The 27,942-nt window shown below is 46.0% G+C and overlaps 4 protein-coding genes across 8 annotated transcripts; 3 read left to right on the top strand and 1 right to left on the bottom strand.

Moving 5' to 3' along the window:
* The first annotated feature begins 139 nt into the window (after positions 1–139).
* Positions 140–3,255, top strand: LOC124015593 (HMG domain-containing protein 4-like). 2 transcript variants are annotated; one of them, XM_046330937.1, is made up of 6 exons: positions 140–343; positions 921–1,116; positions 1,315–1,451; positions 1,852–2,076; positions 2,265–2,393; positions 2,944–3,255. In XM_046330937.1, the coding sequence occupies exons 2-6, from the start codon at positions 930–932 to the stop codon at positions 2,986–2,988; spliced, it is 723 nt and encodes a 240-aa protein (XP_046186893.1). In that variant the 5' UTR covers positions 140–343; positions 921–929; the 3' UTR covers positions 2,989–3,255. The 2 variants fall into 2 exon arrangements, with proteins under 2 accessions (XP_046186893.1, XP_046186892.1); XM_046330936.1 differs by lacking the exon at positions 140–343 and adding an exon at positions 363–748.
* Positions 3,256–6,408: 3,153 nt separating this feature from the next.
* On the top strand, positions 6,409–10,139 carry LOC124016413 (GTPase IMAP family member 7-like). Its single transcript, XM_046331972.1, has 5 exons — positions 6,409–6,913; positions 8,054–8,400; positions 8,603–8,836; positions 9,053–9,250; positions 10,083–10,139. The coding sequence occupies exons 1-5, from the start codon at positions 6,748–6,750 to the stop codon at positions 10,137–10,139; spliced, it is 1,002 nt and encodes a 333-aa protein (XP_046187928.1). The 5' UTR covers positions 6,409–6,747.
* Positions 10,140–10,366: 227 nt separating this feature from the next.
* Positions 10,367–14,257, top strand: LOC124016529 (GTPase IMAP family member 7). 2 transcript variants are annotated; one of them, XM_046332112.1, is made up of 4 exons: positions 10,367–11,006; positions 11,184–11,249; positions 11,707–11,951; positions 12,623–14,257. In XM_046332112.1, the coding sequence occupies exons 1-4, from the start codon at positions 10,814–10,816 to the stop codon at positions 13,589–13,591; spliced, it is 1,473 nt and encodes a 490-aa protein (XP_046188068.1). In that variant the 5' UTR covers positions 10,367–10,813; the 3' UTR covers positions 13,592–14,257. The 2 variants fall into 2 exon arrangements, with proteins under 2 accessions (XP_046188068.1, XP_046188069.1); XM_046332113.1 differs by lacking the exon at positions 11,184–11,249.
* Positions 14,258–18,232: 3,975 nt separating this feature from the next.
* Positions 18,233–26,732, bottom strand: lyl1 (LYL1 basic helix-loop-helix family member). 3 transcript variants are annotated; one of them, XM_046331503.1, is made up of 5 exons: positions 26,288–26,732; positions 24,911–24,978; positions 22,814–24,381; positions 20,092–20,186; positions 18,233–19,692 (listed from the first exon to the last, which is right to left on the bottom strand). In XM_046331503.1, the coding sequence occupies exons 3-5, from the start codon at positions 23,566–23,568 to the stop codon at positions 19,169–19,171; spliced, it is 1,374 nt and encodes a 457-aa protein (XP_046187459.1). In that variant the 5' UTR covers positions 23,569–24,381; positions 24,911–24,978; positions 26,288–26,732; the 3' UTR covers positions 18,233–19,168. The 3 variants fall into 3 exon arrangements, with proteins under 3 accessions (XP_046187459.1, XP_046187458.1, XP_046187460.1); XM_046331502.1 differs by lacking the exon at positions 24,911–24,978; XM_046331504.1 differs by lacking the exons at positions 24,911–24,978; positions 26,288–26,732 and adding an exon at positions 24,747–24,886.
* Between the last annotated feature and the right edge of the window lie 1,210 nt (positions 26,733–27,942).

Below are 27,942 nucleotides of genomic sequence, written 5' to 3'. Positions count from 1 at the left end.
TATAGATTGCGTACAACTGGTGTGCTAAATTGTAGCAATAAAATAATTGGTCATAAAGGTTTAGGACGTGATTTCCATGCGGAAGCAGTCAGCGATAAGAATATTGCTTTGAACGCTTACCGTGATTCAGCGACTATGTGGACGTCAGGGAAGGGGGAGCAAATGGGGCGAGAACGATTCGACCATTTCCTAAACATGAGTCCGCGGCATTTGTACCAGCGGGGACTCGCATTCCAATGGTGTAGAAATCATCCCACCAGCGAAGGAGACTTCAAATTCAGGAAATTATGGAGCAACGATTTACCACCTATAAATTGAGTAGAGTAGGCTAGCCTGACAGTCTGTGAGTAAAAACATATGCATTTAATCACACGGCAAAATTGTAACATACATTGCAATGTTTTGCAAATAATACTTTCACAAATAATACTGATTTTGTTAGTCTTTGAAAAGTGTAGGCCAATGTCTCATGTTACGTCAACCATGCGCCTCCACCCACGGGGTGCGTTATCCTGCGCTTGTGAGCGCAGCAAACTTTGAACTCTTCAAAGATGGCGACAAGCGGTGGGTGAAGTTTGGAGATGGTCCATCAGTTCTTTGTCGACACATCGAAAAGCCAAAACGGAGCTCTCCTGATCAGCTACCGAGTCGTTGTTGAAAAACACATAGCTATTTCATAATCGAAATTACCGCGAGTGGTTGAGCAACAGAGCCACCTCCTTACTGCGTTTACATTTGTGCGGAGCAGGTAGGCAGAGTGTTTGTTTAGAGGTGGTAGAATGCACCTGTTAGCAGGTTCAAAGGCATATTCTTGCCAGTGTGCCCAAGCAGCTTCTTTGCAATAGTAGCCTATTCAGTATATTTGAACCTATACATTGTATCATGTTATGTGCATCTATATTACTGCCTCTCTTTCCCAGGTGTAGAAGATGGAGGGAGAGGTGGGCCTTGTGACCAGTCGCAGTCTGAGAGAGAAGAAAAGATCCTACAAAGATTTCCTGAGAGAGGAGGATGAGGATGAGGATGAGGATGATGACCTAGTGGCGGATGAGGAACAACTTGTTGTCAAAGAACGCAAATGCAAGAAATCATACAAGAAGAAGAGGAGACATTCAGGTTTGGAACGCGGATACATCGTGAGCGTGACTATGAAATTTGGAGCAATGGCACCTTGTTCCCTACATAGTGCACTACTTTTAACCATGGTCAGAACTAGTGCACTATGTAGGGAATAGGGTGCCATTTGGGACGCACGGCTCCCTGTAGTTTTGGCTCAATCTCATAGGTGCTGCATCCGTTCCGTACTCTTTACAGGTGACCACACCCACCCCCACAGTTGGACCAATGGCAGTGCAGGACCGGAGTTGTATGTTCTCTCCCATCACCAGTACGACCACCAGACCTGTGAATCACCAGATGAATGGTTGACAGAAGGGGAGAGATTTGAGGAAGTGAGTGAATAGGTGGGGTGAGTCTCCATTTTATGTCCTTGATTCCTTGCAGCCTCAGACGTTCTCCTCTAATGAGGTTTAAGAAGGAATCAAGGAGAGAGGAATTGAGATTCACCCGGGGACTAAGGCCTCTTTCTGGAGATGGTTAGTAAGAGGAAGACCATGTTGCCCTCTAGACACTGATCTAAGTTATGTCTATCATTTCCCCACTAGTGATTAATGTTAAGGATATCGGGAGGGTGTACTGATCCTAGATCTGTGTCTAAAAGAGCAGCTTCTAGGTGTTATTGTGTCAAATGGACAGCAGAGGGCAGTGCTGGGTAAGTTTCCTTCCACTGATCTCCTTTTCTGCTTCTTACTCATCCCTCGTCCCCCCCCCCCCCCCCCGCTCCTCTCCCAGAGTAGGGAGGAGTCTACCATGCCTTCGTTCTGGATGTACATGGACGACCAGCAGAACGAGATAAGAGCGGAGGCCTCTACAGCTAGTTGCAGTCTCATGACCCCTGATACCACAGACTCACCCATGTTGACAGGGCCTGAGGTAGACCCAGTGAACGCAGCGGCCCACCTACAGCTGCTGGGGGAATCGCTGTCTCACATTGGCCACCGGCTTCAGGGAACTAAGGTGGCCTGGTTGAACACTGTTGGCTTCATTGTCCTCACACTGAAAGGCTACTGAATACGGAAATGTCATGATAACATTGTTTGATTGAAGTTGCTGATAGTGTGATGAATCTCGCTCTCTTTCGCCCTGACCCTCCCTTTATTTCTGTCTCTTTCCCTGTTGGTGTCTCTTTCTGTCTCTCTCTCTAGGAGATGATGGCAGTGTCAGGTAGTCTGTCTGTGTTACTGGACTCTCTACTGTGTGCCCTGGCTCCCCTGGCCTGTCTCACCTCTCTGGTCCCTGAGCTACGCAGCTGCCCTTCACACTCACACACACTGGTGAGGCTTACACACACACACACACTGGTGAGGCTTACACACACTCACACACACTGGTGAGGCTTACACACACACACACACACACACACTGGTGAGGCTACACACTCACACACACACTGGTGAGGCTTACACACTCACACACACACTGGTGAGGCTTACACACTCACACACACACACACACACACACACACACTGGTGAGGCTTACACACACACACACACACTGGTGAGGCTTACACACTACACACACACACACTGGTGAGGCTTACACACTCACACACACACTGGTGAGGCTTACACACTCACACACACACTGGTGAGGCTTACACACTCACACACACACTGGTGAGGCTTACACACTCACACACACACTGGTGAGGCTTACACACTCACACACACTGGTGAGGCTTACACACACACACACACACACACTGGTGAGGCTTACACACTCACACACACTGGTGAGGCTTACACACACACACACACATTCAGTAGCTGTCAAATGATTAGGACCCTCACCACCCTCTTCTATTATCCCCATCTTTCTTCTAGGCAGAGACTCTGGACAACATTGCCTATGTGATGCCTGGTTTGTGAAGTCTGTCTGATGAGGAGAAGAGCCTTAACCAGGGCAAACAGGATGTTGTCATACTTTGAAGATGTTCCTTCCTGTCTGTTTGGGGCCTTTTGAAGGGATGGGGGATAAGTAAGCCGTTTGTTTTAAGAGGGGCTTTTAAGCGAACGTCCCAATCTGCGCGTCCCGCTCTACTTTACCTCCAAAGTTATCTGGGTTCATATTGAATTTGAAAGATAAACCATTTGTTTAGTTTCATTTGTTCCATTAAAACGTGTTTTGTTCATGCACTCGTTTTGATATTTATCCAACTTGGCAAGAGCTTCTAATCAACGGTTCATGGATTATTGTTCCAGATGAAATACTTGGACTATTTAAGAGAATCATTTCCACTTGTTGAGCTCTGACTCATCACGTAAGACTGTCAGTGTCTGTTCTCACAACAGCCACATGGTTTTAGACTGTCAGTGTCTGTTCTCACAACAGCCACATGGTTTTAGACTGTCAGTGTCTGTTCTCACAACAGCCACATGGTTTTAGACTGTCAGTGTCTGTTCTCACAACAGCCACATGTTTTTAGACTGTCAGTGTCTGTTCTCACAACAGCCACATGTTTTTAGACTGTCAGTGTCTGTTCTCACAACAGCCACATGTTTTTAGACTGTCAGTGTCTGTTCTCACAACAGCCACGTGTTTTTAGACTGTCAGTGTCTGTTCTCACAACAGCCACGTGTTTTTAGACTGTCAGTGTCTGTTCTCACAACAGCCACGTGTTTTTAGACTGTCAGTGTCTGTTCTCACAACAGCCACATGTTTTTAGACTGTCAGTGTCTGTTCTCACAACAGCCACATGGTTTTAGACTGTCAGTGTCTGTTCTCACAACAGCCACATGTTTTTAGACTGACAGGATGTCAGACAATACCGGAGGCGCCAGAGTGCTTCTTCTGGTTCTAGAACTGTAAAACACTGCAGTGGGTTTGGTTCTAGAACTGTAAAACACTGCAGTGGGTTTGGTTCTAGAACTGTAAAACACTGCAGTGGGTTTGGTTCTAGAACTGTAAAACACTGCAGTGGGTTTGGTTCTAGAACTGTAAAACACTGCAGTGGGTTTGGTTCTAGAACTGTAAAACACTGCAGTGGGTTTGGTTCTAGAACTGTAAAACACTGCAGTGGGTTTGGTTCTAGAACTGTAAAACACTGCAGTGGGTTTGGTTCTTGAACTGTAAAACACTGCAGTGGGTTTGGTTCTTGAACTGTAAAACACTGCAGTGGGTTTGGTTCTTGAACTGTAAAACACTGCAGTGGGTTTGGTTCTAGAACTGTAAAACACTGCAGTGGGTTTGGTTCTAGAACTGTAAAACACTGCAGTGGGTTTGGTTCTAGAACTGTAAAACACTGCAGTGGGTTTGGTTCTTGAACTGTAAAACACTGCAGTGGGTTTGGTTCTTGAACTGTAAAACACTGCAGTGGGTTTGGTTCTTGAACTGTAAAACACTGCAGTGGGTTTGGTTCTTGAACTGTAAAACACTGCAGTGGGTTTGGTTCTAGAACTGTAAAACACTGCAGTGGGTTTGGTTCTAGAACTGTAAAACACTGCAGTGGGTTTGGTTCTAGAACTGTAAAACACTGCAGTGGGTTCGGTTCTAGAACTGTAAAACACTGCAGTGGGTTCGGTTCTAGAACTGTAAAACACTGCAGTGGGTTCGGTTCTAGAACTGTAAAACACTGCAGTGGGTTCGGTTCTAGAACTGTAAAACACTGCAGTGGGTATCTTGCTACTTGGATATAATTTCAGGGCCACATTCATTTGCCAGAAGTTGTTGAACGTTGCAGATCGACTAGAAGTGCCATGAATAGAACCAATGTGATTCCTTGTTCTACATGTCAAAGAGGCATGTTTGTTCTACGTAGCCTATTTCTCTGAACATTCCAAAACGGTGCGTCCTGCTGTACAGATATTCAACCACACCCGTAGAACTAATCTAGCTCGTAATGTACCATCACATATACAGTACCAGTCAAACGTTTGGACTCATTCCTGGCCTTTTCTTTACTTTTACTATTTTCTACACTGTGGAATAATAGTGAAGACTACACTGAAATAACACATGGAAACATGTCGTAACTAAAAAAGGTTTAAGTCAAAATATATTTTATATTTGAGATTCTTCAAGGTATCCACCCTTTGCCTTGATTAACAGAATGTGACTGGCAGAATGGATGTTGTATATGGAGGATGAGGGCTGCAGTAGATATCTCAGACAGGGGGGAGTGAGGCCTAAGAGGGTTTTATAAATAAGCATCAACCAGTGGGTCTTGCGACGGGTATACAGAGATGACCAGTTTACAGAGGAGTATAGAGTGCAGTGATGTGTCCTATAAGGAGCATTGGTGGCAAATCTGATGGTGGACTTGTAAAGAACCTCCAGCCACACCCTTACCTGCCCAGTTAAAAGGTCATTTCTGGAAGTTCTTTACTTAATGCCTTTGAGGCAATCAGTTGTGTTGTGACAAGTTAGGGATGGTATACAGAAGACAGAGCAAGTCCATATTATGGCAAGAACAGCCCTATATAAGCATAGAGAAACGACAGTCCATCATTACTTTAAGACAAGGTCAGTCAATCTGGAACATTTCAACAACTTTGAAAGTTTCTTCAAGTGTAGTCGCAAAAACCAAGCGCTATGATGAAACTGGCTCTCATGAGGACCGCCACAGGAAAGGAAGACCCAGAGTTACCTCTGCTGCAGAGGATAAGTTCATTAGAGTTACCAGCCTCAGAAACTGCAGCGCAAATAAATGCTTCAGAGTTCAAGTAACAGACACAGCATAACATCAACTGTTTAGAGTAGACTGAATCAGGCCTTCATGGTTGAATTGCTGCAAAGAAACCACTACTAAAGGACACCAATAAGAAGAGGAGACTTGCTTGGGCCAAGAAACATGACCAATGGACATTAGACCGGTGGAAATGTTTCCTTTGGTCTGATGAGTCCAACTTTGAGATTTTTGGTTCCAACCACCTTGTCTTTGTGAGATGCAGAGTAGGTGAACGGATGATCTCCGCATGAGTGGTTCCCACAGTGAAGCAACAGGACAATGACCGTGAACACACCTCCAGGCTGTTTAAGGGCTATTTGACCTAGAAGGTGAGTGATGGAGTGCTGCATCAGATGACCTGACCTCCACAAACACCCAACCTCAAACCAACTGAGATGGTTTGGAATGCAGAGTGAAGAAAAAGCAGCCAACAAATGCTCAGCATATGTGGGAACTCCTTCAAGACTGTTGGAATTCCTCATGAAGCCGGTTGAGAGAATGCCAAGAGTGCAAAGCTGTCATCAAGGCAAAGGGTGGCTATATGTTTTGATCTGTTAAACACTTTTTTGGTTACTACATGATTCTGTATGTGTTATTTGGTGGTTTTGATGTCCACTATTATTCTACATTGTAGAAAATGGTAAAAATAAAGAAAAACTCTTAAATGAAGGTGTCCAAACTTTTGACTGGTACTCTAGATTGGTACCCACTCTCTTCAGCGTAGACCATCGCCACCCATGTACCCCTCATTGGCTGTGGTGAACGTTTGGCGTGAGTGTCACTGTTTACCACTCCGCCTCTCCACGGAATACCTGGTGGCCTCTGAACAATAGAGCCAGGGAATGTTGCTGTGTTTCAGCGTGCGCGTGTGACCGAGACAGGGAGGGTGTACTAGGTAGACCGGTGACTCACTAATACCGACACTCCTTAATCCATGTAGTTTGGCCGTATTTAGAGGTTGATGAGGAAGGATAGGTGTTGCCATAACAGACTCATAGAGGTGAGGAGGGTTACACAGGAGAGACAAGCCGGTTCAGAGCGACTGGGTTCATCTGAGAGAAGGAAGGAGAAGACACACAGGGATACAGACAGAACCCAACAACCCGTTCCAACAAACTCCTACCTGGGTAAGGGGGATACCTCAGTAGATTTAGGTGGTTGATGTGTGTACCGTGTATGTCCGCCAGGAGGGTTCTTAAAACTGAACATAAGGTAAGGTATTTAAAAGCCTTGAATTTCTTCATATTTCACATGATCTAATCTAAATCGAAGACGCCTGTGAATGTGAAGCTGTTGCTACAGTACTGTTTCTCCTACACCTCGCGGAGGTCTTCATTTGACCTCAACCCCTGATGCAATGCCACCCTGCCATGTGTAGGCAGTAAACGATATGGTTGTTTAAACTGATCATAATGCACAGCATCAGGTCTGGTCCATTTTCCCTGCTATAGGAGAGTTGACAGGACATGGTCGTCTGTGGTTAGAAACACGGGACATAAACAACAGGTTGTCAGGGCGTGTCTAACCGAAGTAGATCTACATATGCTGTATATGTCGTACTGGTTGTGCGGTTTTTATGTTCTGGTGCTGTGAGCTTGCAGTGTACATTGTGTGTTTGAGTATTACTCCACACGTTGTTCTGAACAGAATGTAGTTGGACAGGCCTGGCAGGGGTATGTCGTTGGACAGGCCTGGCAGGCGTGCGGGGGTGTGGCTGGAAATTGGTCACCCGTGCACATGATGCATGCACACACGAGGAAAGAGGGATGGGGGAGAAAGTGTGGTTTGACACTACACAGGCAGATCAGTGAACACAGACAATACCTCACCTGTAACTTGAATCTTTGCATCTCTCATACACACATTCCAATTGAAAGATAGATACACACACACCAGACACACTGCTTCAAAGGTGTTCACTGACAGTAAGCATTTATTTGTAACACCTCTTCTGGGTTATCTTTTGAATGATAATTGCCGCAGGATGACTGACCCAGGTTAGATAAGACAAGAGGAAACCCAGCCCGCATTTCCAGTTGAACTTTCAGGTGTGTTAATCATGGCAGTTAGACAGACTGGGTGTGAGAGAGAAGCCTGCGGCTACACACAAAGACACACGCCCTTACATTTTATTCCCACGCTCATAACTAGTGGTATGGAGAACAAAGTCATTTATTCACACGAATGAACATCATCTTGACCATCAGGCTGTAAGTACTGTCAGTAATACCTCTTCACTATCTGTAACTAATCTCTCTCTCTTTCAGCTATGACTGACGTCCTCCCCGGCAGCCATGCCAGAACTCCAGAGCCAGAGCTCCGCCTGGTCCTCCTCGGGACCATCGGCTGTGGCAAGACCCTGTCAGGAGACACCCTCCTGGGCCAGTCCTCCTCCGGCTCTCCTTCCTCCTCTGGTTCTTCCCCCAGGCTTTGCCAGCTGAGGCCTGGGGTCTCCGAGGGCCGGAGGTTGACTGTGGTGGAGGCCCCTCGCTGGTACTGGAGCGGGGGCCACATGGAGGCTGGGGTGAGGAAGGAGACAGAGAGGGTACTTGAGCTGGCTGCCCCGGGGCCACACGCCTTCCTGCTGCTGGTTCCTGTCGGCCAGTTCACCGAGGTGGGTCTAATAATTCTCTAATCGTTCAGAGAAGTTCTATGTTTCTTTGTTATTGCGTCTCTGGTGTTTTGCCATGTAGTTTTACTACGGTGTTGTGAGTCCTGAACAGTCTCTATGTTCTGTGTTATTTCCTTTTGTTTGACTTAATGATGCACATTGTGCTTATGAATACCATGTATTTGCATTGTTCTAATTGATCCAGGTGGAGCACAGAGTGCCCGCTGAGCTGGAGGAGGTATTTGGGGAGGGTGTGTTGAAACACACCCTGGTGCTGTTCACCTGTGGAGACTACCTGATGGGCCAGGGGGCGGGGCAGTACCTGGAGGGAGAGGACCCTGGGCTCAGGGAGGTGATTGACAGGTGTGGGGGCCAATACCACGTCCTCAACAACCGCCGACCGCAGGACAGGGAGCAGGTCAGGGAGCTGTTGGAGAAGGTAACCATGACAACCCTCCCATCTTATAATGATAGTGATGACAGTGGATCCAATTGATGTAGTGCCTGTATGTGCTTCTACTGTCAATTTGTAGGACCCACCCACTTTATTGACACATCACTTTCAAATACTTTATTACTACGTCCACGGAATGTTGCAAATACGTATAACCACCCTGTTGGTATTGTATATTTGAGGCACTGTGCTTTATTTCAGGTGGAGAACATGGTACAAAAGAACAGAGGATGCTACATACGACAAAACACCCTGCAGAGAGAGATGAAAGAACAAGCGAGGGGGAGAGAGAGAGAACTGAAGGAGAAGGTGGAAGAACAAGCGAGGGGGAGAGAGAGAGAACTGAAGGAGAAGGTGGAAGAACAAGCGAGGGGGAGAGAGAGAGAACTGAAGGAGAAGGTGGAAGAACAAGCGAGGGGGAGAGAGAGAGAACTGAAGGAGAAGGTGGAAGAACAAGCGAGGGGGAGAGAGAGAGAACTGAAGGAGAAGGTGGAAGAACAAGCGAGGGGGAGAGAGAGAGAACTGAAGGAGAAGGTGGAAGAACAAGCGAGGGGGAGAGAGAGAGAACTGAAGGAGAAGGTGGAAGAACAAGCGAGGGGGAGAGAGAGAGAACTGAAGGAGAAGGTGGAAGAACAAGCGAGGGGGAGAGAGAGAGAACTGAAGGAGAAGGTGGAAGAACAAGCGAGGGGGAGAGAGAGAGAACTGAAGGAGAAGGTGGAAGAACAAGCGAAGGAGGGGAGAGAGAGAGAACTGAAGGAGAAGGTGGAAGAACAAGCGAGGGGGAGAGAGAGAGAACTGAAGGAGAAGGTGGAAGAACAAGCGAGGGGGGAGAGAGAGAGAACTGAAGGAGAAGGTGGAAGAACAAGCGAGGGGGAGAGAGAGAGAACTGAAGGAGAAGGTGGAAGAACAAGCGAAGGAGAAGGTGGGGGGAGAGAGAGAGAACTGAAGGAGAAGGTGGAAGAACAAGCGAGGGGGAGAGAGAGAGAACTGAAGGAGAAGTTGGATGAACAAGCGAGGGAGAGAGAGAGAGAACTGAAGGAGAAGGTGGAAGAACAAGCGAGGGAGAGAGAGAGAGAACTGAAGGAGAAGTTGGATGAACAAGCGAGGGAGAGAGAGAGAGAACTGAAGGAGAAGTTGGATGAACAAGCGAAGGGGAGAGAGAGGGAACTGAAGAGGTACAAAGTGGAGGAGAAAGAGACTGTGCTGGAATCTAGACACGTCACAAACACAGAGACACGCAGATATTGTGGAAGCCAGAAAAGAGAGGTTACACCTAACTCTGCTATAGAGAGGAGAAGAGAGGAAGAGAGGGAAGAGATCAAGAGAGGGGAAGAGAGTGAGGAGATGGAAAATTGGAAGGAAGAGATGGAGAAGATAAAGAAAGAGAGGGATGAGATAATGAAGAGCAGGAAAGAGAAGGAAGAGATGGAGAGAAAAATAGAGGAAGAGTGGGAGAAGAGAAGAAAAGATGAGATGGAGAAGAGAAGGAAGAGAAGGGAGAGAGAGAGGGAACTGAAGGAGAAGGTGGAAGAACAAGCGAGGGGGAGAGAGAGGGAACTGAAGGAGAAGGTGGAAGAACAAGCGAGGGGGAGAGAGAGGGAACTGAAGGAGAAGGTGGAAGAACAAGCGAGGGGGAGAGAGAGAGAACTGAAGGAGAAGGTGGAAGAACAAGCGAGGGGGAGAGAGAGGGAACTGAAGGAGAAGGTGGAAGAACAAGCGAGGGGGAGAGAGAGGGAACTGAAGGAGAAGGTGGAAGAACAAGCGAGGGGGAGAGAGAGGGAATTGAAGGAGAAGGTGGAAGAACAAGCGAGGGGGAGAGAGAGGGAACTGGAATCTAGACACGTCACCAACACAGAGACACGCAGATATTGGGGAAACAAGAAAAGAGAGGTTACACCTAACTCTGCTATAGAGAGGAGAAGAGAGGAAGAGAGGGAAGAGATCAAGAGGAGAAGGGAAGAGATGGAGAGGAAAAGAGAAGAAGAGATTGAGAGGAGAAGAAGGGAAGAGGGGGAAGATATGGAAGAGAAAGTGACTGTGAAACCTTTGGTTAACTGTCTTCAATCAACACCAGCACAACAGCAGCAGCCAAAAAAGCCCCAGAATGGTGGTCCAGCGCTGTTCACAAGGATCCCTAGTTTCCATCTGACTGAAGGTAAAGACCCATTTTGTATGGAAACTGTCCACTAGTCACACTTCGGTATGGATATATATGTCCATTACTCAAACCAAGCTCAAACTAACTACTTTGACACTGAAAGTAATGTGTGGCAATGAAGGGTTGTTCACGAGACTGTGTTCCTCTGTTGTAATTCTATCTTTTTGTCTCTAGAGGGCGCTATACTCTCACAGCTGTCCGAAATCGACGCAAAACCAGCCCAGAAAGTTGTTAATAACTGTAAGGTCACATACTTCTCAGTGTAACACAACAATGTCAATTGTGGTGTTCTTTAACTTTTCCCCATTTCATCTAAATGTGAGAAAGATCTAAAAATACTGTCTGTCCTTGTCAGTCTGCTACAGAATCAACATCTTTGGAGTGATCTAAACATACTGTCTGTCCTTGTCAGTCTGCCACAGAATCAACAGCATTGGTGTGATCTAAACATACTGTCTGTCCTTGTCAGTCTGCCACAGAATCAACAGCTTTGGAGTGATCTAAACATACTGTCTGTCATTGTCAGTCTGCCACAGAATCAACAGCTTTGGAGTGATCTAAACATACTGTCTGTCCTTGTCAGTCTGCTACAGAATCAACAGCATTGGAGTGATCTAAACATACTATCTGTCCTTGTCAGTCTGCCACAGAATCAACAGATTTGGAGTGATCTAAACATACTGTCTGTCCTTGTCAGTCTGCCACAGAATCAACAGCATTGGAGAGAAGACAACCACCTCCTCCTCCTCCTACACCTCCTCCTCCTCCTCCTCCTCCTCCCAGTCAGAGTTGCGTGTGGTTCTGCTGGGTAGGTCAGGGTCAGGGAAGAGTGCAGCAGGTAATATCATACTGGGGCGGGAGGAGTTTGTGTCTCGACCAGACATTACCACAGCCGTCACTCAGGACTGTCAGAAGAGCAGGGCCCTCGTTGCCGGGAGACGGGTTAGTGATTGATTAATCGTTATTACAGCTTTATTGAGTTTCTATTTTCTTAATCATTGAATAATATGAGGTCTATTGAGGTCTATTGAGGTCTATTGACTTATATTGAGGTCTATTGACTTCTATTGAGGTCTATTGACTTCTATTGAGGTCTATTGACTTCTATTGAGGTCTATTGACTTCTATTGAGGTCTATTGACTTCTATTGAGGTCTATTGAGGTCTATTGAGGTCTATTGAGGTCTATTGACTTCTATTGAGGTCTATTGACTTCTATTGACTTCTATTGAGGTCTATTGACTTCTATTGAGGTCTATTGACTTCTATTGAGGTCTATTGACTTCTATTGAGGTCTATTGAGTTCTATTGAGTTCTATTGAGGTCTATTGAGACTTCTATTGAGGTCTATTGAGTTCTATTGAGGTCTATTGAGGTCTATTGAGGTCTGCAGTTTGACTTGTTTCAAACTGAAACCATCAAGTATTATGTCTAAGAATGTTATAGTGTTAATGACTGTAAACACTTTCACAGTAAATGGGGGGGGGGTCAAGTTGAACTTTTGCGTCAGTAAAATCAATATAGTAGTGACCTCAAATGACTAGCTACATGCTAGTAATTTCAGACCTCAACAAATCCTCTTCTCCTCCTCTTTATCCTCCCTCTAACCTCCAGGTGGCAGTGGTGGACACTCCAGACTGGTTCCGCTCCGAGCACCCTCCCGATGTGGTCCGTTCCCAGCTGTCGTCCTGTGTGGCCCTCTCGGCCCCTGGCCCCCACGCCTTCATCCTCTGTGTCCCCGTAGACCAACCAGCCCAGGCAGAGCTACAGGCTCTAGGGGCCCTAGAGAAAGTCTTTGGTCCCGGGGCGGTCCGGACCCACACCCTGGTCCTCTTCACTCACTCCGATCGGTTGAAGGAGAGCGGGAAAGTGGGAGTGGAAGGAGTGGAGAAGTATATCTCCAGCCAGAGGAGAGATTTGTTAGAGTTGGTTAAACGATGTGGGGATCGGTATCATGTGATGGAGAGAGGGAGCGGAGGAGAAGAGGAGGAGGAGAGGAAGAGGAGGAGTGTGGGGGAGTTATTGGAGAAGGTGGAGCAGACGGTGAGAGAGGGAGGAGGAGAGTGTTTCTCCTGTCCGCTCTTCCAGGAGGCGGAGGATAGGGTGAGACAGAGACAGGAGGAGATAGTGAGGGAGAGGAGGGGAAGAGGAGAGGAGGTGAAGAGACAAGCGCTTCATTCCTACTCCATGCAGCCCTTGAGAGAGACAGAGGAAGATGAGGAGGAGAACGAGAGAACGAGAGAGGAGGCGGAGAAGAGTGTGAGCGCCCTGGAATTGGAAAATCTTCCCTCGCTCTCGTCCTCTCCTGCATGGTATTCGTCGCTCCTTCGCTCGGTGTGGGAGAAGGTGGGGGCGGGAGCGAGTAAGGTCCCCAAGCTGACGGCTGGAGGTGCGCTGCTGGGTGGGGTGGTGGGCGTGTTCTTTGGAGGGCCCATAGGGGGAGCTATAGGGGCCACTGCTGGATCTGTGGTCACTGAGGTGGGGAGAAGGAGGTTTAGCCAGACAAAGAACTCAGCAGAAGAGACAGATGCCACAGGGAGAATAGAAGGTGAAATCTTGGACAAGGTGTTGAAAACAGAGTGAGAGAGTCAGATCCGCACACGTTGATATGGATGTACAGTACAGCATGTTATGAGAGATTATTTGATAGGTTTCTACCTATGATATATATCCACCTGTGACCGCGCAGACGTTGTATATATCTGTGATTATAAACTGGGTTGGTCGAGCCCTGAATGATGATTGGCTGACAGCCGTGGTATATGACAAACATTTATTTTTACTGCTCTAATTACGTTGGTAACCAGTTGATAATAGCAATAAGGCACCTTGGGGGTTTGTGATATATGGCCAATATACCAGGGCTATATACCACGTTGCGTCGTGCCTAAGAACAGCCCTTAGCCGTGGTATATTTTCCATATACCACACCCCCTCGGGCCTTATTGCTTGAACATAATGTTGGTAATATTGTATATCTGTGAACATAATGTTGGTAACATTGTACAACATATACTGGTGTGTAAGTTGTTTTGCAGCAAATACCGGTTCTCATTGACTAATTCAATGTTTTGTTGTATTTCTTTTCCAGCTATTACAACTATGACTTGTTAAATAACTCACATGTGCTACGTCATTATTATTCAAATTACATTCAACATGGTTTCTTTAAATGTTAAACTACTATTGTGCATATAGTTAATCCGTTTATTAATGCTAATAAAACACATTGCATGATAATATCATTCAGTTGGGTTTGAAGGCCTACAATATGTAAAGTTTGTTCTGCAAATATGTAATAAAACCCAGAGGGGAGGCAGAGGCAATTGGGTATTATCTCCATGTCCCAGACTGCTTTGCCTCACCCTCCAGGCCTCTTGTATCAGTAGGTCTGGTTAGAGCAGGTCTAGGACACCACCCCCTACCACACCAACCACCTCTCCCCTGTGTGATCTGATCCTCAGGGGCCTCCGTAGTTCACCCTACAAGCTCTCACAGTCTCACGTCAGAATGAATTAGACGTTCATCCATGTTTCTCAAATGTCACATTTCAAAGTGTTTGAGGTTGTTAAGTTTAGGCGTTAACTCCAAATTCTTAAAGTTAGACATTCATCCTGAATGGTTCATGCAACGATTAAGGTTTGGCATAGGCTTAAAACAAAATATCAAAAACAACTTTATATCACTGGATTCGAACATGCAACCTTTGACCCTTTGGAACCACAGACAGATGCTTATGCTCATCTACAATGCCCTAGAAAAGCCAAAACCTACTTTACGGTAACAGCTGTTGGGCGGCACGGGGGGAGCCGGCCGTGGAGTGCACCACTGTTGGCCTGCACGGAGGGAGCCAGGGCCAGGTTGGCACGTCAGAGATGGAGGCTAGAGGCAGAGGCAATAAGGTTATGTAACCAGTCCTTCCTGTTGTGTCAGAACGACCGGGTGTGGTGGGGGGTCTGAGAGAGAGAAAGGGAGAGGGAACGAGGGCCTTTGTGGCTGATTTTCTCTTATTTCCGCCTCTTTTTTTTGCCCTTCCCTCTTTCCCCTCTTCCATGCATGTAGCGGTTGATTGCACCACAGTATCCCCATCAGGCAACTTAATGGCTGTAGATGAGACAGCACTAACTGTAGAGCCATTTCCTGGCCACCTGATAGCTGGAGACACGCAGCCAACCTGGGGGAAAGGGTTGAGGGGGACACCAACTAGGGCTGGGCCATATCGTCAACATTTTTGACGGTATGATGGTATTTGACAGTATTTTACGTTTTTTTAATAATAAAAGTTCTAAATATGCTTCATGAGTAGTGCAGGACCGTAGGGAGGGTGGCAACAGATACATTCTAGGTGGTTTCAACGGGGCTTTCTCTTCTGATTGCTTTATACTGTTCAATCAAACTTCATCCTAATATTATTTTCAGCATATTCATCCATTTCTGCGTTTTTTTCACTCGTGTACCACTTTATCATCTCTCCTCGCTGTACCACTTTATCATCTCTCCTCGCTGTACCACTTTATCATCTCTCCTCGCTGTACCACTTTATCATCTCTCCTCGCTGTACCACTTTATCATCTCTCCTCGCTGTACCACTTTATCATCTCTCCTCGCTGTACCACTTTATCATCTCTCCTCGCTGTACCACTTTATCATCTCTCCTCGCTGTACCACTTTATCATCTCTCCTCGCTGTACCACTTTATCATCTCTCCTCGCTGTACCACTTTATCATCTCTCCTCGCTGTACCACCACTTTATCATCTCTCTCGCTGTACCACTTTATCATCTCTCCTCGCTGTACCACTTTATCATCTCTCCTCGCTGTACCACTTTATCATCTCTCCTCGCTGTACCACTTTATCATCTCTCCTCGCTGTACCACTTTATCATCTCTCCTCGCTGTACCACTTTATCATCTCTCCTCGCTGTACCACTTTATCATCTCTCCTCGCTGTACCACTTTATCATCTCGCTGTACCACTTTATCATCTCTCCTCGCTGTACCACTTTATCATCTCTCCTCGCTGTACCACTTTATCATCTCTCCTCGCTGTACCACTTTATCATCTCTCCTCGCTGTACCACTTTATCATCTCTCCTCGCTGTACCACTTTATCATCTCTCCTCGCTGTACCACTTTATCATCTCTCCTCGCTGTACCACTTTATCATCTCTCCTCGCTGTACCACCTTTGTTTTGTCTTTGTATGCCTCTATGTTGTGAAAAAGTTACTTTTTCTTTATCAGAATAATTATTCTACTAGGTTTCCATAACTAGGTTTCCATAACTAGGTTTCCATAACTAGGTTTCCATAACTAGGTTTCCATAACTAGGTTTCCATAACTAGGTTTCCATAACTAGGGTTCCATCCAATATGCACATTTTCCCACCAGTGGTGTGTTTCCACCAAACTGACTTGTTGAGGATAAAAATCAGTGCTTGATGACGTAGTGCACAAAAACATGTCTTTTTCGGTTAAGGTTTCATTTACTGAATAAAAATGGAAAGTTCAACGTGTTTCCATCACTTTTTTACCGATAGTTGTGACACAAAACCTGTTGCATTAAATAGCATATGTGCCGACTCTGGTCGTGCGCGCCAGCCAACAACAGCTATACAGTGCAGGTAATGCAGGCTGTGCAGGTAGGCTCGTCTACATGGTGAGATTATTATGGCTAAGAGAGAGAATATTTTGTCAAACAGCAGTCAAGCATCAATCATCATGTCACCAGAATAAGACAACATTTTTGGAAAGGTGTGTCAAGAGGACCACACATCATATCATCGTGTGACTCCAAGTTTATGTCGATATGATGGTTATTATTTGTGCATAAAGGCATTTTCACCGCCATTTCACGCATAATACATTTTACTGACACAAATAGATGCCACCATTTCAAACTAACAAATGATCTGTCAGCATTTACAAAATTGTACCAAAACGTACTGTTTCATAGCTTCACGTGTTACCATCCCCTTTTTACCCCTCCCCACCACCACCACCACCCCACCACCACCCCTAACCCACCACCCCCCCCCACCACCCCCTACCACCCCCCCCCCCACCACCCCCCCCCCACCACCACCCCCACCACCACCCCACCCCTAACCCCCCCCACCACCCCTTACCCTCCACCCCCACCACCACCACCCCTAACCTCCCCCCACCACCCCTTACCCTCCACCCCCTCACCAACACCCCCACCACCACCCCCCCACCACCACCCCTCCCCCCACCACCACCACCCCTAACCCCCCCCACCCTCCACCCCCCCCCTCACCAACACCCCCACCCTCCCTCCCCACCACCACCCCTACCCTCCACCCCCTGCATTAAATAGCATATGTCCCCACCACCACCCCTTACCCCCACCCCCTCCACCACCACCCCTTACCCTCCACCCCCTGCACCCCCCCCTCCCCACCACCAACCCTCCACCCCCTCACCAACACCCCCAACTCCCCACCACCACCACCCCTTACCCCCCCACCACCACCACACCACCATACCCCCCCCTCACCAACACCCCCACCACCACCACCCCTTACCCTCCACCCCCACCAACACCCTCACCTCCCCACCACCACCACCCCTTACCCTCCACCCACGCCTCCATTTCCACACCCGTTTGCAGCTTCACTGAAGGGACAGTGGACTGCAGGCGTTCAGCAGGGAGCATTTTTCCACGTCCGGGTATTCTCACGGTACTGTCATCACTCAGCTATGTCTACATGGACATGAGCATTTTCCACCTTTCTTAAGAACTGGTACTTCTTGTCTCTGTCTCTCTCTCTCTGTCTCTCTCTCTCTGTCTCTCTCTCTCTGTCAAGCATCAATCTCTCATGTCTCTGTCTCTGTCTTTCTCTCTCTAAGACAACATTTTTCTAAATGGTAATGGATGACTGATTGAGTGCAGACAAGGCATTCTCTCAGAGTGGTATTATAGGGGTAGTGTTAGAGTTGAGCTGGGCACACACTGGGCACACACTGGTTGAATCAGCGTTGGTTCCACGTCATTAAAATGAAATGTTGAACCAACTTGGAATAGACTTTGAATCTGTGCACAGTGGGTAGGGTTAGGGTTATGGGCTATGGCTTGGGTTAGGATTGAACTGGGATGTGGACAGGAAGTTAGGGTTAGGGTTGACCTGGGGTGTGGACAGGAAGTTAGGGTTCATATTAATTAATTCATATTAGATAAATAAAAATACAAAATGTTCTTATGTGCACTTTCTCACAACACACTTTTTATAGGATCACAAACCAACTTACAGCCATAAAATAAGCACGGTTGATTTTCTGAACACAAAAACACATCTTCACCCCTTCACAGAACAACTTTGCCAGCGACTAGACTGTCTGTTTCTCAAACTGGACACAGCAGCGAAACAATTGTATGGGTTGAGAAATTGTGCTGATAACAGGGCTGCATGTATTCTGGAGTGCAATAAGAGGATGTTGAATAAGGAAGAGAGAACTAAAACACTCTTTATTTCGGTCAGCTAGCACGGTCAATGTCCCGTATGGCACCCTATTCCCTACATAGTGCAATACTTTTGACCAGTAGTGCACTAAACAGGAAATAGGGTGCCATTTGGGACAACTGTGTCACAATGTTGTCTTCTAAGGGAGGGAGGGTGGGACCATCTTCTTCATCTGACTAAAGAAAGAAAATAGGAAACTTCAAAAATTGCCACATAAACTAGTGGCTGAAGGTTACCGTCATTGATGTTTTTTAATGTCTCAAACTTCAGGAAGCAAAAAGCCATGAGGTCAACATGGCTCCTTCAGAGGTTTTAGGGCAACTGACACTGTGCTGACTGCATGTACAAACAGTCAAGCCTACATTTCCCAGGTAGCCCTATAGAAGCCTCAGTTCTGATGAAACAGCTTACGTTACCCAGAAAGCCTCAGTCCCACACTGCAGGACACAAAATCCAGACAGAGGGGCAGTCAAACACTACCACAAACTGCTACAAGAACTCAGAACTGACCTTGCAGATATACCATGTTATTGAAAGAACTACATCGATTCCAAAAGTCTCATAGATTGCTGGTAGAGTAGTAAGTATACTGTACATTTGTGTCCTTTCTGTCAGTTTGTCGGATATTACTTGCCACCAGGTATTCAATTTTGTCCTCTTTGTGACGTCACATGTCATGTCACCGCTGGTCGTTGGCAAGTGTCACCGCAGTCCGAATCTGACCTTTGACCTTTCCCGGAATGCCCCGCGGCACCACCATTGAGCTCTTAGCCCCGCCCCCCAGGTTCTCCTCACTGTCTGTGTTGCTATAGCAACTGGAGGTCGGGGAGGTTGCCAGGGCGATGATCGATGAGTCTGTGGAGTCTCCTCTGTCGTGGTAGACCATAGTTGAAGAGGGAGTGTCACCCTGGAAAAGTGGGTGCATATCCTTGTTGTTCAGCCCCACTTGGGCCCTCTCATCCTGGGTCTCCTCCTCAGGCGAGCCCCTGGCTTTGTCTTGGGACTGGTCGTTGAGCAGGGTGACAAGGAAGTCGATGTACTTCATGGCCAGTCGGAGGATCTCATTCTTGGAGAGCTTCTTGTCCGGAGGGTGGGTGGGGATGAGCCTACGGAGGTCAGAGAAGGCCCCGTTGACGTTCTGCTGGCGCCACCGCTCCCGGCTGTTGGTGAACACACGCCTCGCCAGCTTCTGAGGAGGGCCCGCTGGATGAGGATACACAGGCACACTGCATTAAATACACATACGTACTAGTATGCACATGTACATACACGCAACTGAATATCAGGAAGGTGTTCCTAATATTTGGTATACTCAGTGTATATCACAGGAGGTTGGCGGCACCTTAATTGGGGAGGACGGGCCTGTGGTAATGACTGGAGCGGAATCAGAGGACTGGTATCAAATCCATCACATACATAGTTTCCAGGACGCCATTCCATTTACTCCGTTCCGCCCATTATCATGAGCTGTCCTCCCCTCAGCAGCCTCCTGTGGTGTATGTGTACATACATACACTACATAAACGGTTTCTGATTGATTTATCGTATGCTGGTATTGGTCAGTAGTCCATGGACAGTCACCCCAGTTTATCTTCTATTTACCATCACTGAGATCCAACTCATAGTGTGAAGAGGACCGTCTCTTGATGCTTCTACTGGAAAAGATTCCATAGTTACCAGAGGGACCAAGATGAGAACTGAGAGAGAGAGAGAAGGAGAGAATCAAATCAAATCCAATCTCATTTTAACGGTCGCTTACAAATATTTAACAGGTGTTATTGCAGGTGTAGCGAAATGCTTGTGTTCCCAGCTCCAACAGTGCAGTAATATCTAACATACACAACAATACACATGAATCTTGGAATGAAGAAATATAGAAACATTAGGACAAGCAATGTTGGAGTCCGGAGTACAAATGTGTATATACAGTTGAAGTCAGAAGTTTACATACACTTAGGTTGGAGTTATTAAAACTAGTTTTTCAATCACTCCACAAATGTCTTGTTAACAAACTATAGTTTGGCAAGTTGGTTAGGACATCTACTTTGTGCATGACACAATTCCAGTGGGTCATGGCTTTAGAAGCTTCTGATAGGCTCATTGACATCATCTGAGTCAATTGGAGGAGTACCTGTGGATGTATTTCAAAGGCCTACCTTCAAACTCAGTGCCTCTTTGCTTGACATCATGGGAAGAGCAAAAGAAATCAGCCAAGACCTCAGAAAAAAATGGTAGACCTCCACAAGTCTGGTTCATCCTTGGGAGCAATTTCCAAACACCTGAAGGTACCACGTTCATCTGTACAAACAATAGTACGCAAGTATAAACACCATGGAACCACACAGCCGTCATACCGCTCAGGAAGGAGACACGTTCTGTCTCCTAGAGATGAACGTAATTTGGTGCGAAAACTGCAAATCAATCCCTGAACAACAGCAAAGAACCTTGTGAAGATGCTGGAGGAAACGGGTACAAAAGTATCTATATCCACAGTAAAACGAGTCCTATATCGACATAACCTGAGAGGCCGCTCAGCAAGGAAGAAGCCACTACTCCAAAACCGCTATAAAAAAACTGACTACGGTTTGCAACTGCACATGGGGACAAAGATCGTACTTTTTGGAGAAATGTCCTCTGGTCTGATGAAACACAAATGGAACTGTTTGGCCATAATGACCATCGTTATGTTTGGAGGAAAAAGGGGGATGCTTGCAAGACGAAGAACACCATCCCAACCGTGAAGCACGGGGTGGCAGCATCATGTTGTTGGGGTGCTTTGCTGCAGGAGGGACTGGTGCACTTCACAAAATAGATGTCATCATGAGGCAGGGAAATTATGTGGATATATTGAAGCAACATCTCAAGACATCAGTCAGGAAGTTAAAGCTTGGTCGCAAATGGGTCTTCCAAATGGACAATGACTCCAAGCATACTTCCAAAGTTGTGGCAAAATGGCTTAAGGACAACAAAGTCAAGGTATTGGAGTGGCCATCACAAAGCCCTGACCTCAATTCCACAGAAAATGTGTGTGCAGAAGGAGGCCTACAAACCTGACTCGGTTACACCAGCTCTGTCAGGAGGAATGGGCCAAAATTCAAGCTTGTGGAAGGCTACCCAAAATGTTTGACCCAAGTTAAACAATTTAAAGGCAATGCTCCCAAATACTAATTGAATGTATGTAAACTTCTGACCCACTGGGAATGTGATGAAAGAAATAAAAGCTGAAATAAATCATTCTCTCTTGTGACATTTCACATTCTTAAAATAAAGTGGTGATCCTAACTGACCTGAATTTTTTACTAGGATTAAATGTCAGGAATTGTGAAAAACTGAGTTTAAATGTATTTGGCTAAGGTGTATGTAAACTTCCGACTTCAACTGTGTTTATTTGTGGTGGGACGTATAGACATTGTGGACAGTATGTGGATAGAATATGTAGTATATCTGAAGAATACGTAGGATTAGCAATTGTTATAGCAATAGTTAAATATAATGGCCTTGACTAGACTTCAGTATAACCATATGAAAGTGGGTAAAACAGTATGTAAACATTATGAAACATTATTATAGTGGTGTCCAAAGAGGGAGGAACGTGAGAGAGTTTTCATTGGAAATGAAAGATAACAAACAAAAGTATCCAAGCAATAAACTAATATAAACTGTAGAAGTACAAACGATGCCATTCAGGGGAGTAAATCATATGTTAAATGGTTTTCAAATTGTTAAATGGATTTGAAATGGCAAAAAAACATTTCAGATTTACTGAGGGAGGGAAAGCGAGCAAAGCGATCTGTATGGTGATTATGTTTGGGATGTTGATGGAGGGTACATGCTGTCAGCAGGCTCTCTCTCGTTAGGGCTGACACTGGCAGAGACATGCTGCTAAAATAGAACAACGTTCCTGCTGAAAATGAAGAGGCAGAAGGATATTTCATCATAGTGATTATAGGACATGGGGAAGTAGTCGTTCTAGTTGAATAATTGGTTAGGATTAAGGGTTAGGAAAAGCAGAAAGAGAAATCTACGTTATAAACAGTCAGTTGTTGTAGTGAAACTGTCAGTTATAGTGAAACAGTTTGCCATACAGTATCAGAAAGCCAGTCATAACATGAAATATTATAATGCAAGTGGAGGCTGCTGAGGGGAGGATAGCTCATAATAATGGCTGGAATGGAGTCATTGGAATGACATCAACCACAAGGAAACCACATGTTTGATGTCATTCCATTGGCTCCATTCCAGCCATTATTATGAGCTGTCCTCCCCTCAGCAGCCTCCACTGGATAATGGAATATAATGTGAATATGAAACATTTCCCTATCACCTGCTGAAGAAGTGGTGTGGTGGCAGGTACTGGTGGGGCAGCAGGGAGCCCTGGGAGGGTATCGGTGGGGCCCCTGGTCTGGTCCCTGACAGGGAGGTGAGCTGGGTGAGGCGGATGCCCCCGTGGTGGTGGGTGTGATGGTAAGGGTCATGGTGGTGGGGGTGGTTGGGGATGGGGTGCAGGGTGGTTAGAGGGGTGTTACTGGGGAGGGAGAGGGGGTGGGGGGGTTTACTGTGTCCCAGACTAATAACAGGGATGTGGGGAGGGAGGGGGGCAATAGAGGAAAAGGAGGAAGAAGAGGAGGAGGAGGATGTAGGGAGGACGGCAGGGGTAGTGGATGTAGACACTGGGGCTGGGAGAAGAGGAGGCGGAGAGGAGGAGGGGGCTTTCGGAGAGGAGCAAATTAAACCTCCTCCCTTGGTGTTGTTTGTTTCCATGGAGACCGGTGGTTCAGGTGCGATGTTGGTGGCGGCAGGGTGGTCAAGCAACTTGGTAGGGGACTCTGGAGGTGGAGGGGGGGAGGCAGGGGGGCTCGGTGGGACAAACCTGTCTCCCGGACTCCCTGGTTCATTAACCGGCGGTGGGCTACTAGTGTCAAGTGAAGCCGGTGAGGGGGCCTGCTGAGGGCTCAGTCGTTCAGACTCCGATAGGGGGTCAGAGGTGGGGTTCAGTTTCTCCATCATGGTACCTGTGGGAAGGCACCCCACCACTGCACCCCTCACCCCTTCCGCTGTTCTGTCTCTCTCACCCAGCATAGTGTCTCGGCCACTAGCTGCTGCTGCTAGACACCTATAGACCTCCACAGACCTCTCTCAGCCCCGAGCCTCTGCGGCTACTCCAGATAATATCCCCTTATTATGCTGTTAGTCCCCTGGTCCTCCTGAACGACGGGTTGTCTACTGCTGTTATTAATCAGTCCAGAGGTGTCTGTGATGGGCTGTGTGGGTCCTGGGTTTTCAGGGGTCAGGAGTCTGTGGGTGGTGTTGAAGCTAAGGCTGATGCCCTCGGGTTTGGCTCAGTCCAGTCTTATTGTCACCTCTCATTCTGAGGCCTGTTGCGTGTGTGAGAGCGAGTGCGTGTGTGAGAGCGAGTGCGTATGTGTGTGTGTGTGTGTGTGTGTGTGTGTGTGTGTGTGTGTGTGTGTGTGTGTGTGTGTGTGTGTGTGTGAGAGAGAGAGAGAAGGAAAAAAAGGAGAGAGCGTGTGAGTGTGATCTTGCATTCATGGCCCCACTCAAGAGGCTGTGTCCAATCTACAGTGGCTGGGCAGACGATGCTCACATCAATAATCATGTGCCAGTGTTTACTAGTGTTCTGACCGAGGCGTCTCTGGATCTTCTTGGAGCTCCACAGCAGACTGGTTGGTCTGGTTTCAAGTTTAGTAGTCTAGACGTCTTTTTCCCATAGTACATCCTGAAGAATAGCCAAGTACGTTGTCTTTGAATGAGTCACCATCGGCCGACACTGTTGATTAGTCCCCCAGTCTGTCTGTCTGTCTTTTCGGATATGAATCAAACTGTCCATACAATCCACATTGTCCCCGGTGCATAAATGTTGGACGGTTTTCAAACCTGCAGAACAAAAGAGATAAGACACATTTGCTTTACATGATTTAGTGGCTCAAATACTGGAATGAATGAATGAAATGTTATTTTCCGTGTCAAATCACCAGTTGGCAAGCCATCCCTTAATGGATTCATTGGCACATAAACAAACATTACAATAATTCACTTTGGTAATTCAGTGATAATTCTTCTGGAAGTGGTGAAAATAAAATAAAGCTAGATTAAGAATTTTGAATTAATTAGGAAATTAAAATGATACATTTTTCCATATATAATCTACATCAAAGCTAAATCCAGTATCCCTGGCCCTCTCACGAGCTGATGACAGGCTCAACATGGTTGTCATGGGTGTCCATTGTTTGGTATCATACTGCGTGTGTGTTTTCCTCATTTCAAGGAAGTTCACAGTTGTCTTATAGGTTCTGCTTCTGCAAGACTTGGATGATTCATTAATTCATGGCTGGATTTTGCAACGGTCTCTTCTCCTTATGCAAAAGCCTTCTGTTCGGGGCCAATCCAACACATCACTGAGTACCTGCCTCTGTATTACCAAGCAAGGTGGTGGCTGCATCATGGCAACGGTACGCTCGACATCAGCAAAGGCTGGGGTGGGGGGGGTTAGGATAAAAAGAAACGGAATAGAGCTAAGCACAGGCAAAATCCTAGAGGAAAACCTGATTCAGTCTGCTTTCCAACAGACACTAGGAGACAAATTCACCTTTCTGCAGGACAGTAACCTAAAACACAAGGCCAAATCTACACGGGAGTTGATTACCAGGAAGACGGTGAATGTTCCTGAGTGGTGAAGCGAGGACAGCTCATGTGAAGCTACAGTTTTGACTTTTATCTGCATGAAAATGGCTGTCTAGCCTTAATCCCCAACACCTCGACAGAGATTGAAGAATTTAAAAAATGATAATGGGCGAATATTACACAATACAGGTGTGTAAAGCTCTTAGAAACGTACCAAGAAGCCTCACAGCTGTAATCGCTGCTGAAGGTGTTAGTAGCATGCAGTGACTCAGGGAGGTGAATACTTATCTAATCAAGAAATATTACTGTTTACTTTTTCATTCATCGAACAAAAAATGTTTGAATTTTCCTTCCACTGACATTCCAGAGTATTTTGTGTAGATCATTGGTAAGAAATGACATATAAATCTACACATTTTTGAGAGAGAGAGAGAGAGAGAGAGAGAGAGAGAGAGAGAGAGAGAGAGAGAGAGAGAGAGAGAGAGAGAGAGAGAGAGAGAGAGAGAGAGAGAGAGAGAGAGAGAGAGAGAGAGAACAGGCAAGGTGAGCTTTTCAATATAAACATTTGATTAATAGAAAAGTTGAATCAAAAAAACAACAATGGAACAAATTCTCCCAAAGATGTGTTGGAGTCTTTCTTTTTGTTACATGTTTTAAAAAAAAATATATTTGATTATTTGCAATCAAATTATAATGTTTAATTCATGTTCGTAATGATTCAGAATTGTTTTTTGTTATTCCTTGTTTCCTTTGACATGAGACAAAAATCATATTGTATTTCTGTGTAAAACTCAATGCACTCATTTGTTGTTCATTTCAAGTCATAAATTATGAATATAATTTGGTGGTCTTATATCTGTATGGCTGCAAAGATATATATTTTTTTATGTATATGATGTTATGTTTATTATAGCTGTGGTAAATACACAAACATGTATTTTATTGTAATGTTTTCTACGTTATTTATTTGATCAAAGAACAGGCAAAAACACATAACAGGTTTTCCTCCATAAAAATATTTTGCACAAAGAAAAATGAACTATAACTTCATGCAATAAATTAACAACAATAACTTACGATAAATTGAGAAATGGCTTTGAACTCAATAGCATTTACCCTATACAGTAATATTTAAATTGACCAGTGCAGACCTACTCACCTACGCAGCATGAAAACCAGCGTGATCTGTCAGTACAGTTGTTTACCCACAGGACCCTACAGTACCATAGGTAAGGTAGCACATGGCACATCTACTTTCCGTCCTCCTTAAATAAATTGGGAACTCCAGTAATGTTTGAAAAAAAGATGTAATATCAAAAATCCAAAAGACCAAGAGATTAAGTCAAAAATTGGTCAAGGAATAACAAAATAAACAAAATGCCCTTTTCAATCCTTTGTGGGGATTCTGGTGAACGAAGGAGCACAAGCTGACAAGGTGATGCTGACCATGTCGTACTCGTGTTCTTATGTCAGTCTCTAGTTCCCAATCTCTCTTTCTTTACTTTCTTCCCTTCTCTCCCTCCATGCCAGGAAGAGACAGAGCTCTAGTTGGATGGCGAGAGAGAGAGGTGAGAGAGAGTAAAAGAGAGAGAGAGAGAGAGAGAGAGAGAGAGAGAGAGAGAGAGAGAGAGAGAGAGAGAGAGGGGGCAAGAGAGAGAGAGAGAGAGAGAGAGAGAGAGAGAGAGAGAGAGAGAGAAAGGTGAGAGAGAGAGTGAAGGACAGAGAGAGATAGAGCGAGAGAGAGGTGAGAGAGACAGAGAGAGAGGTGAGAGAGAGTGAAAGACAGAGAGAGAGAGAGGGAGCAAGAGAGAGAGAGAGGGAGCAAGAGAGAGAGGGAGCGAGAGGGAGCGAGAGAGAGAGGGAGAGAGAGCGAAGGGATAGACTGAGAGACACAGAAGAGAGAAAGAGAGAGAGAACTTGGTTGCAAGGAGAGTTTTTCCGCTCCCCACTGGACAAGAGGATGTGCTAGTACAATGTGGTGGCTACTGATAACGCTCTCAAAGCCGCCTGTGACCCGCAGATAAGGAAATGTACCCCCCTCCTCTCCTCTCCTCTCCCCCTCCCCCCAACCCCAATACCAACACACGCTCGCGCATACATGCGCATGCACACGTACGCATGCGCATACAATCTCACTCTGTATAGACATACACTCATGGGTTCACACACACACAGGCACGCATCGTTCCACCAGGGCAGCCAATCCTAGAATATGAAGGGACTTGGACGGTAACCATAATGGAGGGAATGTGTTTGCATCACAATAGAATAACACCACAAAGGAAGCCATGCAGACACCTACAGACAATAGATCTTATTGGGGAAAACCTAATATATCCATGTCCTATTTAAACTACTTCCCTGTCTGCAGCACTTGCAGCACTATAGCTCTGACAAGTGTTTACCATAGGATCAACAGAGGTGGGAAAAGGTAGACAGATAGAGAGAAAGAAAAGGATAGAGCGAAAAAAGATAGAAATGGAGACAGTCCTGGTTGTTTCTGTGATTACATCATCACACCTGTGGCACTGCACTGCATGGTGGACAATACTGTCATCTCAGTAACTTTCCTCAAGACTCTGCTTCCTCTCTCTCTCTTTCTCTCTCTCAAGGTCAATTCCTCTTTTTTATTGTCTCCGTCATTTCCTACCCAGACAGTCTGAAAGACAAACATTGCAAAGGCCCCAGAGAATGATGACCATTTGGGACCTGTGATGGCATAGGCTAAGTATCACTGTAGGTTTACATATTAAACCAATCATCATGAGTTTAGCTCCTATGAGTTTAGCTACTATGAGTTTAGCTACTATGATT

This window comes from Oncorhynchus gorbuscha, linkage group LG26, assembly GCF_021184085.1.
Source record: "Oncorhynchus gorbuscha isolate QuinsamMale2020 ecotype Even-year linkage group LG26, OgorEven_v1.0, whole genome shotgun sequence".
NCBI lineage: Eukaryota > Metazoa > Chordata > Actinopteri > Salmoniformes > Salmonidae > Oncorhynchus > Oncorhynchus gorbuscha.
This window is presented reverse-complemented; position numbering and strand designations above follow the sequence as displayed.

What these genes read in the sequence shown, in the direction of transcription:
- lyl1 (XM_046331503.1), bottom strand. Translation starts at nt 23,568, where the DNA reads ATGCTGGGTGAGAGAGACAGAACAGCGGAAGGGGTGAGGGGTGCAGTG. An exon ending in CCACACCACTTCTTCAGCAG is followed by an intron (nt 20,187 to 22,813) that starts GTGATAGGGAAA and finishes TCTCTCTCTCAG; the next exon opens with TTCTCATCTTGGTCCCTCTG. An exon ending in TGAGTTGGATCTCAGTGATG is followed by an intron (nt 19,693 to 20,091) that starts GTAAATAGAAGA and finishes ATCCTCATCCAG; the next exon opens with CGGGCCCTCCTCAGAAGCTG.
- LOC124016529 (XM_046332112.1), top strand. Translation starts at nt 10,814, where the DNA reads ATGGAGAGGAAAAGAGAAGAAGAGATTGAGAGGAGAAGAAGGGAAGAG. An exon ending in TAGTTTCCATCTGACTGAAG is followed by an intron (nt 11,007 to 11,183) that starts GTAAAGACCCAT and finishes TTTTGTCTCTAG; the next exon opens with AGGGCGCTATACTCTCACAG. An exon ending in CCCTCGTTGCCGGGAGACGG is followed by an intron (nt 11,952 to 12,622) that starts GTTAGTGATTGA and finishes TCTAACCTCCAG; the next exon opens with GTGGCAGTGGTGGACACTCC.
- LOC124015593 (XM_046330937.1), top strand. Translation starts at nt 930, where the DNA reads ATGGAGGGAGAGGTGGGCCTTGTGACCAGTCGCAGTCTGAGAGAGAAG. An exon ending in AAGGGGAGAGATTTGAGGAA is followed by an intron (nt 1,452 to 1,851) that starts GTGAGTGAATAG and finishes CTCCTCTCCCAG; the next exon opens with AGTAGGGAGGAGTCTACCAT. An exon ending in ACCGGCTTCAGGGAACTAAG is followed by an intron (nt 2,077 to 2,264) that starts GTGGCCTGGTTG and finishes CTCTCTCTCTAG; the next exon opens with GAGATGATGGCAGTGTCAGG.
- LOC124016413 (XM_046331972.1), top strand. Translation starts at nt 6,748, where the DNA reads ATGAGGAAGGATAGGTGTTGCCATAACAGACTCATAGAGGTGAGGAGG. An exon ending in CTGTCGGCCAGTTCACCGAG is followed by an intron (nt 8,401 to 8,602) that starts GTGGGTCTAATA and finishes TAATTGATCCAG; the next exon opens with GTGGAGCACAGAGTGCCCGC. An exon ending in AGAGAGAACTGAAGGAGAAG is followed by an intron (nt 9,251 to 10,082) that starts GTGGAAGAACAA and finishes TCACAAACACAG; the next exon opens with AGACACGCAGATATTGTGGA.